This window comes from Denticeps clupeoides, chromosome 5, assembly GCF_900700375.1.
Source record: "Denticeps clupeoides chromosome 5, fDenClu1.1, whole genome shotgun sequence".
Lineage (NCBI taxonomy): Eukaryota > Metazoa > Chordata > Actinopteri > Clupeiformes > Denticipitidae > Denticeps > Denticeps clupeoides.
In genome coordinates, this window is record NC_041711.1 from 30,078,520 (window position 1) to 30,092,734 (window position 14,215).

A 14,215-nucleotide genomic window follows, 5' to 3' on the forward strand; every position below is an offset into this window, starting at 1 on the left:
TAGTGTCTGACCGCCCCGTGTTAACGTCATTATAGGGTGCTAGTAGCCTAGTGGATAACACACTCGCATATGAACCATAAGACCCATGTTCATACCCCACTTACTACCATTGTGTCCCTGAGCAAGACACTTAACCCTAAGTTGCTCCAGGGGGGGGACTGTCCCTGTAACTACTGATTGTAAGTCGCTCTGGATAAGGGCGTCTGATAAATGCCGTAAATGTAGTTTTTGAAAATAAAATTCCAATGGTATGTCAGCAGTGGATTATGGTTTAAAAAATTTTTTTTCACAGCTATCAATATACATGCATTTGCTGACGTTAAAATGTATTATGCAGAAATCTGTCTGGCATGTTTGTTAAATAATTCTAACCAATGGGATGCTTTATTTATGCCACGTGACTCGACACAGGCGTACACGTTAGTCCTTGTTTAAGACTTTCCATCACTTCGTTTTCGGGAAAAGTTTGCAATCTGTCGAAAGTTTATACCTTTTTCACGACAAGCAGGATATCTGACAAAGTTCGAGTATAATATAAAGAACACGTCGAGTCTGTTGTGCGATTCGGTAGCTAATTTTTAATTTAGCGGTGCATATCGTTTCCACACGCTGCATTTGTCTCGGCCGGCCAGCACCCAGTTCCAGTTACAAGCGACACGAGCACGATCTCCCGGCGCTGGAACCGAGAACGCACCGTGGAGACGCTGCCCCTGAATGCACACGGTTCTTGCGCCAGCCTCGCATCTGAAGCGGGGACTTCGGGCCAGGCAGGCGGCGCCGTCGGCCAGCCCCGGGCGCGCAGGCAGGAACTCGGGCAGCGAGGGAGCCGACCGCGCCTCCGAATGGAGCCGAGGAGGGCGAGTTAGACGGAGCGAAACTTCGCCCGGCTGTTTGTAAAGGTACGACCGAGCCCTGCGGCCGCTGTCGTCGTCGGTGGCGTCGCGGCGCCTTTTGTAAAAAAAAAAAAAAAAAAAAAACGTCAGGGTTTAGCCAGCTAGCCGCTTAGCCGTCGTCGCCGAGCGCCGTAGCCAGCTAGCGGCCGGGCGTAAAGTTGTCGGCGTGCGGCGACCGACCGCTCTCGAACGCCGGAAAAGAGCCGGGCAGCGGGCGCCCGCGGTCCGCGTTCTTCCTTTTCTTTATGCGGCGCGAAGTGGTACAGCCGCGGGCACGTACAGCAGGCTAACTTGGACTTAGCTAGCGCAGCTAACTCGGGTCTTTTCCCCCTCCGACTAGACTTTTGACTTTGCATGGTTAGCCCGCTAGATAAACGTGCGTAACTATTACTTACAAAGTTTGCTGGACTTACAAAATGGTAACTAGTTGTGACATTTCCAGGTGACAGTATCGACGAACATGTTTTCGGTGTAGATTTAACTCTTTTGCTCGTTTTTTTTTTTTTACTGTGAAGGTTAGTACATTTTTTTTTTTTAATGGGATTTCTCGAAAGTTGTTGAATGCGCCTCGGCATTTGTGAGGGCAGTTTAACACCCCCCCCTCCAGTGCTCAGGCTGCGGCTTGTCGCATTACACGACACGGAGGGGGGGAAATGAACCCGATCCATCTGCGTGGCGTTTCACTGGCGTGTTGTCATGCGGGCAAGGCAACTCTCCGTCTCTCGTTCTCACCGAGCCTTTGCTTGCACTCAGGCGTGTCACGTTGGCATAAACCAGAGGTCGTCCGTCACATCTCTGCTTCAGAGTCTTTTGCATGGTGAGGCCACTTGATAAAGCTCCGCGGGCGTTGTTTCTCTTCCTTTTCACAAATCACGTCTGAGAAATTGATCAATTTAATCTAATCGTGTAGATTATTGCAGGTTTGATTGACTATTTAATCTATTTAGCAATCGAATCTCCTTCCTTCCTCTTTTGGGTTCGGCCTGATCTGATTCTCTGAAACATGGAGTGTCACATGTCTCTTACTGGCCTGTATTCCGAGCCACACCGTTATTGGACCGGGTGCCGAGCGCTACTGGTCGCGATGTGGTAATCAGCTTTCGGGGATTTATGTGAATGTGTGGTACGTTTGTACGGATCAGCAGGGAGGCGGGTGGCCCGCACCCAGCGCACTGCCGTGGCTTCCATACGAATGAATGATATTAATTCAAATGAATGTTAGTGCACAACTGCCCATGACGCTGGGAATTGTCTGAACAAAGAAGGGCTGTAATTTACTTAATTTCACTGGCTTTTAGTGTCTCGTGTGGCTGAAATTTGAGTTGGGAAAATGTGCCAAATAAATTCAGTCACCAATGACGTTTGCAAATCGATGAAATATGTAACCAAGACAGCTTCCATGATGTGGTGTGTGTGTGTGTGTGTGTGTGTGTGTGTGTGTGTGTGTGTGTGTGTGTGGTTTTGCCCCCTCTCTTGTGACTGTTTGAGATGTGTTTGGGCATGTGATGCGACGTGGCATGTGATCGAGTGTGTTGTCATGTGAAGAGTGGCTGGCTATGCATAATCACCTCAGGTTCTGCACACTGAAGCCATATTTTATGTGTATGGATTCGCAGGATGAAATGCCTTTTATTTAGCTTGTCTTCACAGTTGCCTTGGTAACTTGTGTATTTATACTTCCAATAATCACAAAAATAGGGAGTGGAGAATAAGTATTACATCAGAACAATAAATCAATAAATCTCTAACTCTTCCTGCATCTTTCCACAGTGGCCTGAGTGTGACCGGCCATGGGTGACACAGAGCTGGAGCTGTCACCTGCCCAGCTGGAGGAGGATCTCCAGAAGAGCCCTTCTGTCTCCTCCACCTCCACTACCTCCTCCTTCTCTTTGCCATCTTCACCCTCCTCTGGTCTCCACCATTCAGACAGCCCCAGCACGGGTGACACTTTGCTGACCAATAGCCCCACCCTGGACATCATAACAGAGGGTGTCAGTGAGCTGAGTCTTGTCATTGACCCAGAAGTGGCCAGGAAGGCCTGCCAGGAGGTTCTGCAGAAGGTCAAGAAGCAGAAAGGGGACCCAGAAAATCCTGATGCCAGCTCAGACCTGGTCAATGGGACGGCACATACAGAACTTGGAGACGGAGGGGGCACCAAACCACCAAAGATCCGTGAGGAAGAAGAGGAGCCCCTCCCTGGCTCGGTGAAGAGCGCCCAGCGGCGTCAGAAGAACAACTCTTCCAAACAGTCGTGGCTCCTCCGGCTGTTCGAGTCCAAGCTCTTCGACATCTCCATGGCCATTTCCTACCTGTACAACTCCAAAGAACCCGGCGTACAGGCGTACATCGGAAACCGGCTGTTCAGCTTCCGCCACGACGACGTGGACTTTTACCTTCCACAGCTGCTCAACATGTACATACACATGGACGAGGACGTGGGTGATGCCATCAAGCCCTACGTGGTGCACCGTTGCCGGCAAAGCATCAGCTTCTCGCTGCAGTGTGCCTGGTTGCTGGGCGCCTACTCCTCCGACATGCACATTTCCACGCAGCGCCATTCGCGCGGGACCAAGCTGCGGAAACTCATCCTGTCGGACGAGCTGAAGCCAGCCAGCCACCGGGCCCGCAGGGAGCTCCCGCCGCCCACGTCCCACGGCCTGTCCGATCATGGCCTCTCGCCCTCTAAACGGACACACCAGCGCTCCAAGTCCGATGCGACCGTTAGCATCAGCCTCAGCAGCAACCTGAAGAGAACAGCTAGCAACCCCAAAGTGGAGAACAGCCAGGACGAGGTGAGCACAGTGACTGACTGTTAAAACGCCCTGTCTGCAGTGGAGACGTGTTAGAAGAACGTTTAACCGTGTGCTATTTAATGATCTGCCTGCTGGCCTCGTCTTCCATCAACCTTTTGCGTAAATATTTTTAGATGCATTTCGGTCAAATCGAACACGGTCGGATGTTTTTTGGGGGGGGCCTTGTTGCACAGCGATCGATTCAGTAGCACTTACACGCGAAACGTCCTCGGCCTGATTACATAAAGAGGGAAATGTTGACGTGGGGCCTGTGGAGGAGAAATCAATCGACATCTTGCTGTCTCGTCTGTTCCCGTTTTTATTCGGAATTGGACAGGTAATAACGTCCCCTCTGGTGCTTTGAATATCCGTGGAGCTGCTGGCCGTTATGTAAAAGGATCACTGAGCGACTTCTTATCACCCATAAGTGATATAACGTCAGATTAGGCCTGCTGTCGGTGTTGCATCATTCCTCCTCTTTATATCAACACTGATTCCTCACAAACATGACCATTTTTATGTTCAATACAGCTTATACTTTTTTTTTTTTTTTAAAAAGATGTTAGCCCATTTACTTCATGCCTGTCTCCTTGATTGGCCTTTCCCTTGTCTTCATATTCAGAACAAACATGGCCTCGAGCATTTGGTTTTTTGACAGCAATCTCTGTATCAGCCCTGTCATATATGGAATTTTTTTAATTCAGTGTGCATGCAGTGACTAGGGTCTGTCACTCTAGATGGTAGTGATAGTAGCCTAGTGGCTAGACCCAGAAGACCCAGGTTCAAATCCCACTTACTACCATTGTGTCCCTGAGCAAGATACTGAACCCTAAGTTGCTCCAGGGGGGGACTGTCCCTGTAACTCTGGACTCGCTCTGGATAAGGTCGTCTGGTAAATGCTGTAAATGTAAATTTAAGATAGAAATAGAGAGTTGAGTGAATCGATGCACTGCACACAGCTCTGGAAAAATAAGTGTCAGTGTTGATGTGGTCATGAGCCACCTCAAAAAAGGGAATGGGGAAACCCTGCTATGGCAGTACCATTCCATAGGGCAAATTTAGTCAGTCACTCAATGATATTCCTATACCATTTATTCAGAACGCCCGTAATTTGGGGGAATGTGTGGCTCGGAGGGTTTGGACTATTAACTGAATTATGCAACTTTTAATAGTCAAATAATTTTAAATTCAGCGATATCAGGGTATTGCATGGGTGTGATCAGAGTTGAACCTGAGGAATGAGGGATCAGGCGGAACACGTTTGAGCAACACTGATGTAGACTATAATTCTTGTGGTGCCTTGTAACGTTTCTGTTTGGCATCTTGTAGCGTTCCATGATTTGTCACTTATGGGTGGGCGATGTATCACTGTGTGTTCCGCGTGCGATGTTTCATGAATATTGAATATAAATCCTAACAATTAGGGGTGTTGAAATTAATCTTATAATTGATTCGTATAATATAATTGACCGATGGAATCAAAGCAGGAGATTGTTCATTCTGTCGCTTAAAAACACACACACACAAAGCGGGAATGGAGGAAAAGCTGACCTTTCTATATGAGTGTCCAGAGATCTACAACACTTCATGGTCGTCTTACCGTGAGTTTAGAGAAACACGCATATTTTCTGCGCTGAGCTCCGTGCGTTCGGTCTGAAATGAGCAGAAAAACGGTCCCCGCTCGACTAACGCCTGAAACAGGCGTTTGTGGCGTCAGGGGAGCTGTGCTTTGATCAGTGGCACCTTGGCGGACCGGTATTCGAACCAGCAACCTTCTGATTACGGGGCCGCTTCCTTAACCGCTAGGCCACCACTGCCCCAAATAATGGCAGCGGTGGGATGTACGAGCGGTGGGCAGCTGTACGAGACCTTAACTCTTATATTTGGAAAAAAATCACGTGACCATGTAGAAAATGTATGGGATGCATCGATATCGAGGCATTGATAATCATAACTGAATCGTGAGAGGAGTGAAGGTTCACACCCCTTCTAACAATATTATTTGATAAAAATATTATTTATGATCAAATATATTGCGTGTGTATATGCAAAAATATCCCAGTTATTATAGTGGGGAAACATCCATTGATTTAGAGGAAATTTCAAGATATCGAGATATCTTAAAAAAAATTACATCATTATTTTTAGTGCGTCATGTAGTGAGTTACTACGCGTTTACATTGCATTGGTGTGTGTGTGTGAAAGTCCCGACTCAACCGGAAACACGTGTAGTGGGCTGCAGTGGCCAGAAATTCGCATCTTATAGCAGATTCTGTTTTATTTGTTGAATTGTGCGATTCCGTCACGTTTTCCACATCGCGGGAATTATAGGGCCCCACATATAAGGAAACACCACTAGAGGGATCCCCGCTGTTACCATGCAATAGTAATAGCATTACAACAAGCAGCGAAATGCATCTTGACCTGCTCTGTTTTTGCTCTGCATAGTTAAAGGTCCCCTATTATGATTTTTTAAAATTTTTTATTTTTTTTATTGGTGTTAGTCATTCTCCAATACTGTATCTGAAATCTCTTTCCGAAATTCAGCTGTGGTGCAGAATTACAGCCACTTTCAGGCAGTCACACTATGAGTTTTTCCCATGACGCACCGTTTTGGTGTGTGTAGCTTTAGATGCAAATGAGGAGGAGAGAGGCGGGACGAGGAGGCGAGTGGCCTATAGGAGTGCGCGGGCATTCACAATAATTACTTTTTTTTTTTTTTTTCTGCAACAGGAAGTCGTTTCGTTGTTATACAGAAAAAAAAATCTTGCGTGCATTACATTTCTGGACTGCAACTGCAATGCTTCGCACGTTTTACTTTTTTACGGGAGGGGTGGGAAATTCTCTGGGTGGACAAAGCATGGGAATAACGACATAATGGGACAAATTCCAGATCAGACCGTCTGTGCTGCCGCTCTCTGAACGGCGAAGCAGAATGACCAAAGGACCCTTTATACATGTCGCCATTTCTAGCCACTGCAGTACCATAGTCAGGCTAGAGGAACTTGTATTTATGTTAAATAATCTCACAAAATGAATAGGGGGCCTTTAAATATAAAGTTATAAAAATAAAACAGAAGAAGGAAAATAGAATAAAAGAAGAATACAGCTAGTACAAAATTAAGCAAGCTAAAATGCAACTAAATATTTATGTCAGACAAGAACATAAGACACAGACCAGAATCATGTTTATGTTCGCACACATACGTGGTATTTGGTTCTGGCCATTGGAGTCTCTCAAGCACACAGTACAACGTACAATAGAGAGCAATATATACCTGTTTGGTTCTGTGAGTTCTGACTTGAGTGGCTCTGAATGCATATGCTATAACTCCTCCTCTTTTTTTTTTTTTTTTTTGATAATTATGGCCTGTCTGTTCAAGGTTCCCATGGTTTGTGTGAAATTCTGTTCTGTAATGGAACGTTGCACAATGTGTTCCTAACAGGTGCTGTCATGCTGAGGGCAACAGGCCTTAACCCAGACCAGTTGCAACGCTGGGCACATTTACCACTTGTTTTTATATCCGCCTTAATGGCTATTGTGTATATGTATTTTTTGTAATGTTTAGTAAGCGGTAAGATGTAAGACAAAGCTTTAATTTTGAATGTGTCGTTATATTGTATGGTGATTTGAGTATAGTGCAGAAGAGGTTTTGAAAAATAAAATGAACGCTATAGGAAGTTTTCAAATATTGAAAACAGAAAGCATTATTTCGCTGATTATAACATGTGCCGTCTGTAAAGAGTTTGCACTAAACAGACGACACTGCCTGTGCAACTGCCTCTGTACACTTTACTAATGGGCAGCCATTAGTGCCGAGCCGGGCCACCGTCCAGCTCAGGCCTGAACTGCCCCCTGGGGATTAAGCAGAGGCTGATGTAGTCGGGGATAAATGACGCGGTGATCTGACACTCCGCCCCCTGACCATGGTGATCCTCCAAAAGTAACGCTAAGCTTTTCTCCCCTTTGCTTTGCTCTGCTCTGCTTTGCTTTTCTCCCTGCTCCACCACCTCTTGTGTAAACCCCTCCTTCCCTGTCCCTCACCCATACCCTGTTTCCCAGGATCGGAGCTCGAGCTCTGACAGTCTTGACTTAGAGACTGGTACAGTAAGTCCACATCCTCCCCTGAATGTTATTTGCTGTGCATTATTGGATGCTCACATTGTGGCTGGGGCTTTTGTCTACATCTGTTATTTTATGGGTATGAAGTCCCCATTTCTGGATATACATGTATATGTGTAAATGTAAAAAAACGTATTTGGTCATTTTTGTGAGGTTGTAGGATCACAAACAGTAAACTTTGGCTCATCTGATGTCTGAATGACCGTATTGCCTCTGAAATTACTCCCAATCAGTTATTTTCAGATGGGCCAAAGTGTTGTATTTCTCTAACTTCATGCCATCCTCAAATTAGTCTGTACTAGGGATGCTCCGATCAGGGGTTTTTGGTCAGACTGCAGATTGGGTTGATCACCCTCAGCTTTGAGCCTTCGTTGGTCTGTTGCATAGTTTTCATCTTTTGATCTGTAAAATGTTTTTGCTTAAAAGCAGTAAAGAATTAGTTTACAAATCAATGTAATTATTTCATATTCTAATGAATAGAAGTGTAGTGACTAAAAGTGGCAGCAGGCAGGTCAGTCAACGTAGTGGTTTGATAAAATCCCACCAGGTTACCAATCTTCAGTTAAAAAATTCATGGCAGTTTCTCAGAGCCATTTATTTCAGTTAATCCAGAATGGACCACATAGCTGTGGCTTGAGCCTTTTATCATATTTTATTTATTACAGTTATTAAAAAAAACTTTTTTGGGCTTCCAAACAAACATATAATTGAATTGCTGGCATTGCACAACATTCAGATGAATGTGTTCATATTTCCATTTATGACATTACAGCAGGCCTCTTTTGTCATGCATGGAGATGTCTCTTAGAATGAATCTGATTGGTCATGCGTCATCTGAGAGCACCGATCAACCTATTTACAATGAATATCGGCAGTTATTGATGGACAGCTGATGGATCAGAGCATCCTTAGCTTTACCACTCTTCTCAAGTTTATGACATCAGGGAGCTCTTGGAAATAACTGCTGCATTTTAGGTGGCATGAAGTAATATAGCTTCCTTCAGCAATATTGAATCTGCATAATTGTTAATTTTCATCCTTGAGAAGAGTGGGGCCCATAGTTATAAGAACGGGAACTGGCTGGCCTTATTTTATTTGGCATGGGGAGGTTCTCTTTATAGGTCTTCTGGAGATTCCGGCTCTGTGCTCTGGCAGTTGTGATGGTGCTATGCAAGGCAGTGGGTAAAACATGGAAGCCTGTTTCTGGGATGTGGCGGAGGGAAAAATGGCATGAGTCTGCAAGCGGTGGTTGCTTTAATAGTTGGAACTTGATTGAATAATTCAATAGAAGCTTCATCTGGTAATGGAACATGAATGCAGGTATTGAAGTGGATATAGTCAAAATAAAAACATTATAAACTTTGACATTCAATTCATATATAAGTTATTTTTCTCCTCTTCGTTTTGGATACAGGCTTCCATAGATTAACTTACTTTTCTTCCTATGGCTTTAGACTGCATGCCTCTCATGTGCCATCTGATGGTCTCCTGTTGCTGAACAACAATTGTTTCTCAATACAACTGGAAACTGGTTGATTTGAGCCTAGTCACTAAATATTATCACATAACCCAGAGCTATATCATCTGTACGACTCACAAATCCAGTAATTATTTAATAATACTTGACATCTTTTGCATTAAATTGAGTTTTGCTGTTTTAAAACAGTTACTCGTGCTTCATGTAGGCCCTGCTTAAATAATGTTTTCTTCACCATGCCCACCACCCCTCCAGCCGGTACGCTTGACGCCTCAGAGAGAGTTCATAAAGTCCCTGATGGGCATAGGTAAGCGGTTGGCCACGCTACCTACTAAAGAGCAGAAGACCCTGCGGCTCATCAGCGAACTGTCGCTGCTCAACCACAAGCTGCCGGCCCGCGTCTGGCTGCCCACCGCTGCCTTTGACCACCATGTGGTCCGAGTGCCACACACGCAGGCGGTGGTGCTCAACTCCAAGGACAAGGTGAGCAAGAAGAGGCGACAGCGTCCTGGTGACTAGAAAGAAAATTCTGCTACTTTGTGTCTTGGGCTTTCTGTGAGTTGCTTAATTCTTTTCTCGTCTTTTCAGGCTCCTTATTTAATCTACGTGGAAGTTTTGGAGTGTGACAACTTTGAAACCTCCAGCGTTCCTGTGCGAATTCCGGAGACACGCATACGTAGCACGCGTTCGGTGGAGAACCTGCCAGACTGTGGTGTCACAGCTGAACAACGAACAGGGAGCTTCTATGCCGTGTCTAACTATGACAATGATGATGAGGCCTGGTCTGTAGATGACATTGGAGAGCTCCAGGTGGAGGTATCCTAACCTACTTTTGTGTGTGTGTGTGTGTGTGTGTGTTTTTGCTTATGAATTGGCATCATTTCATCTTCTCTCCTTTCTCTCTTACTGCAGCTACCAGAGATCCACACCAACAGCTGTGACAACATTTCTCAGTTTTCAGTTGACAGCATCACCAGCCAAGAGAGCAAAGAACCCATCTACATCGCTGCTGGGGACATCAGGTGCAAATGTCACGCTGTTTCGCTTTCATTCTGTACTTTTTTTTACTTCGTTAGCGAGAAGTCATGTTCACAGTTTCTCTGCGTTGTTCAGACGGCGTCTTTCTGAGCAACTCGCTCACACCCCTACAACATTTAGAAAGGATCCAGAAGATCCATCAGCAGTGGCTCTTAAAGAACCATGGCAGGAAAAAGTCCAGTGGGTGTCCTTCAGTTTCCTTTATTTCCTTCCTTCCTTATTTTGCATACCAATTCACTTTCATTATTGTTTTCTTATTTATACATTTTTTTTCGTAATTTTCCCATATAAAGTCGGATAAGAGAGGGATCCCCCTATGGCCATCTTCCCAACTGGCGTCTCCTCTCAGTGATAGTGAAGTGTGGGGATGACCTTCGACAAGAACTCCTGGCCTTCCAAGTGCTGAAGCAACTGCAGGTAACCTAATCATTCACAACAAATTACACTTGGACCAGATCATCTCACCAAAAGCAGATTGAAAGTGAAGTGATTGTAAATGCACAGCACACGTTGACACAACGGAATGTGTCCTCCGCTTGGTGATCAGTGGGCAGCCATGAAAGGCACCGTGCGAGCTTTTCTCAGTGGCACCTTTGCGGTTCGGGTTTCAAGCCAGCATCCTTCTGATTCCGGGTCCATTTTTTTCTCTGTTCTACAGACAATCTGGGAACAGGAACGGGTTCCCTTGTGGATAAAGCCATATAAGATCCTGGTCATCTCCTCAGACAGTGGCATGATCGAGCCGGTGGTGAATGCTGTGTCCATTCATCAGGTGAAGAAGCAGAGCCAACTGTCCTTGTTGGACTATTTCCTTCAGGAGCACGGCAGCTACAACACCGAGGCCTTCCTCACAGCCCAGCGCAACTTTGTGCAGAGCTGTGCTGGCTACTGCCTCATCTGCTACCTGCTGCAGGTCAAGGACAGGTGAGATCATGATGGAGTGGCCATTAGACGCTGACCTTGATTTCAGTAAAGCTCTTAAAGAGAGTGGAGATGTTAAAAAGTGCCTGGAACGCGGTCAAGCCATTTGCTAAATTGAAAATTATTATTTTTTTGCTTGTGATTGCCTTTTGGTGGCAGAGCTGTGCTCATGATATTCACTTAACTCTTGTCAGTGTCTGTGTTGAGTTCAAATGAACAGTGCTTTTTATTAAAATAGCTCAGAATGTTCTTCTGCTCACTTTTTTTTTTTTTTTCCATTTTCAGGCACAATGGCAATATCCTGCTGGACTCCGAGGGCCACATTATCCATATTGATTTCGGCTTCATCCTGTCCAGCTCTCCCAGAAACTTGGGCTTTGAGACATCAGCCTTTAAATTAACCAGTGAATTTGTTGACGTGAGGCCATATTTGGGGAAAAAATAACTTTAATGCCAGTGTTTATACTAAAAATAGTCTTGTGTCATTTCCTGAGCCGCGTTGTGTCTTCTTCAGGTAATGGGAGGTCTGGATGGTGACATGTTCAATTACTATAAGATGCTCATGCTTCAGGGTCTCATCGCTGCTCGCAAGCATATGGACAAGGTTGTTCAGATTGTGGAGATCATGCAACAAGGTATTTCTTCATAGAAATACTATAAAAAATCTTATAGTAATAGTAGTTATAGTAAATTTTAAATACTATATTTTATTTTTAAGTATTTTAAAGCAAAGTAAATTATTTTAAAGCAGAACAATGAGTGAAAGAAACTTCTAGTGGATTCACATGTGGCTACAGCAGGTTATTTATTCCTTTTTTTTTGTTTGTTTTTTAGGTTCCCAGCTTCCCTGCTTCCATGGATCCAGCACCATCAGGAACCTAAAGGAACGGTTTCACATGAGCCTGACAGAGGAGCAGCTTCAGGTCCTGGTGGAGCAGATGGTAGATGGTTCCATGCGCTCTATCACCACCAAGCTGTACGATGGCTTCCAGTATCTCACCAATGGCATCATGTGATCAGCCTTGTGCTCGTGGAAATTTGGACTGCACCACTGGCAAAGACCACTGCCCCCTCTCCCTTGTACCCCTGACTCAAAACCTTGTAGACTTTCCCATTTTTTTTAACTGCACATCAGACTGCTCGAGGATTGTATCCTGACTGAAGAGCTGTGAAGTGTGATCTTCTCTTCTGTTAAACACCCCCCTGAAGCTCATCTGCTTGTTTTGGTTCTTACTCCGAGTGTCTATTTATCTAGTTTATTTTAATGGAGCTCTGGAGCGCCTCTGTAAAACTCCAGCCTGGAGGCCTGTTGGCTTTACGTGAGTGGTGTCTTGTTTGACGCATTGCCTCGCGATCACAATGCCCTGTAAAAGTAGAATTTCTCATATGCAAAACCGCTACAGCATCCCATTATTGCTAATGTTATAACAGGAGAAGACTGAAGAGACTGTTGGGTAAATGTAAAATTGGGGTAAAAGTCATTTAAGGTTTTTCTTTTTTTTTTTTTTTCTTGTTTCAATCATAAGCAAATTAATTTCCTATCGACATACATTTTATAGAGATGGGGGATTTCATCGATTTCATTGCTAAATTATTCCTTGGATTTGAACATGAATTTGATGTCTATAAATACTATATTTATTTGGAGAAATGTGGTCAAGCCACTGAGACATCTACTGACATTTTCTTGTTCCTTGTGTTGAGGGAACTGCAATGTGGAAGACATCATTGTGTCTAAAACGTGGGCCTTGACCACTTGTGATCTTTCTTTAACAAACCGTTGCTCTGTCAGTGACTGCAAAAGCCCGTTCACAGCCAGTGCTTGGGATAGATGAACAGTATTTCTCAACTTGCTCAGTATTTCATTTTTGACCCTTGCTACGCTGGAGGAGGAGGAGGACATGGAGTTTTCTTGTTTGGGGACACGGAGACAACAAACAGACTCAACATTTTCAATTGTGTGACTGAGTGCCTCGGGAGGAGAGCAGAAAGGGCTACAATGCTAGTTAATAAATGTACCAGCTATTTCAACGCGACAAGCCCCAGGCTGTCGGGGAGGGGAATGGGAACGCCGAGATTCATACGCCCGTAGTCAAATATTCATTTCGTCGTTGCTGGAACAGAAAAGCTTCAGCCCCTGCTTCTCGTTCCTTCCAAAGTCCTATTTTGTTGTCTTTAAAAGCCCTTCATTAGATGCCACGATTTCAAGGTTTACCTAGAAGTTATGACTATTAGAATAAGCAGAATGTTTTTCTTTCCCCCTCTCCTGTTGAATATGTATTTTTAACCTTTTATACTAAATTTCCTCTTGTTTTCGTCAGACCTCTTTCTTTGTAACCAGTCTAATGGACCAGCTCTTCTGATTATGTGAATGACCTCCCTTAACTTGTGAATGTCTGTTTGTATAATAAATTAAATGTTCATGTTTGTTCCTCTGCTTTCAGTAAACACGCGTGTATGTGTTATTTGGACTCTGCATAAGGGTAGAATACAATGGTGAAATCATGCATTTTTATCTGCGCTTGCTTTGCGTGACTTTTTAAATGTCATTTAAATTAAAAAGGAAACCCATTTCAGAGCCACCGGTGCGGGTCTCCCGCTTTATTCCTAATAGAACAGCAGTAGCTGCCGCTGAGCTGTGAACCTCCGGGCTCGATCGTCGCGACGCCGGGTCGCTTCTCTTCGCCAGACACGGAGCTTCTTGTTAAAACTGGAATACTGGGGTGGCGCTCAAAAAATGCGGAAATGCGGACAGACAACCTGCTTCAGTCCGCATGGGGGAAAAAACCTGGTGCGTCTTCAAAAGATCAGTTCTCCCCACTAGCACGATTCAATAATAAACAAAGCACTTTAAAACATTTTTTTTTATGTATTCGTAAATTAAAATATTTCCCGCGTATGAATACAGCACTCACTTCAAGTCACTCGCGACCACTGATTTGTTTTCTTAATTTAATACGCAGACGTCGGT

General features: G+C 44.7%; 1 protein-coding gene across 2 annotated transcripts; it reads left to right on the plus strand.

Annotated features, from left to right (window-relative positions):
- Positions 1-412: 412 nt before the first annotated feature.
- pi4kb (phosphatidylinositol 4-kinase, catalytic, beta) lies at positions 413-13,692 on the plus strand. Of its 2 annotated transcripts, XM_028981050.1 has the most exons (12): positions 413-899; positions 2,664-3,685; positions 7,749-7,793; positions 9,541-9,768; positions 9,874-10,101; positions 10,198-10,307; positions 10,399-10,503; positions 10,617-10,740; positions 10,982-11,247; positions 11,530-11,662; positions 11,759-11,879; positions 12,079-13,692. In XM_028981050.1, the coding sequence occupies exons 2-12, from the start codon at positions 2,684-2,686 to the stop codon at positions 12,258-12,260; spliced, it is 2,544 nt and encodes an 847-aa protein (XP_028836883.1). In that variant the 5' UTR covers positions 413-899; positions 2,664-2,683; the 3' UTR covers positions 12,261-13,692. The 2 variants fall into 2 exon arrangements, with proteins under 2 accessions (XP_028836883.1, XP_028836884.1); XM_028981051.1 differs by lacking the exon at positions 7,749-7,793.
- The last annotated feature ends 523 nt before the right edge of the window (positions 13,693-14,215 follow it).

What these genes read in the sequence shown, in the direction of transcription:
- pi4kb (XM_028981050.1), top strand. Translation starts at nt 2,684, where the DNA reads ATGGGTGACACAGAGCTGGAGCTGTCACCTGCCCAGCTGGAGGAGGAT. An exon ending in TGGAGAACAGCCAGGACGAG is followed by an intron (nt 3,686 to 7,748) that starts GTGAGCACAGTG and finishes CCTGTTTCCCAG; the next exon opens with GATCGGAGCTCGAGCTCTGA. An exon ending in AAGTGCTGAAGCAACTGCAG is followed by an intron (nt 10,741 to 10,981) that starts GTAACCTAATCA and finishes TCTGTTCTACAG; the next exon opens with ACAATCTGGGAACAGGAACG.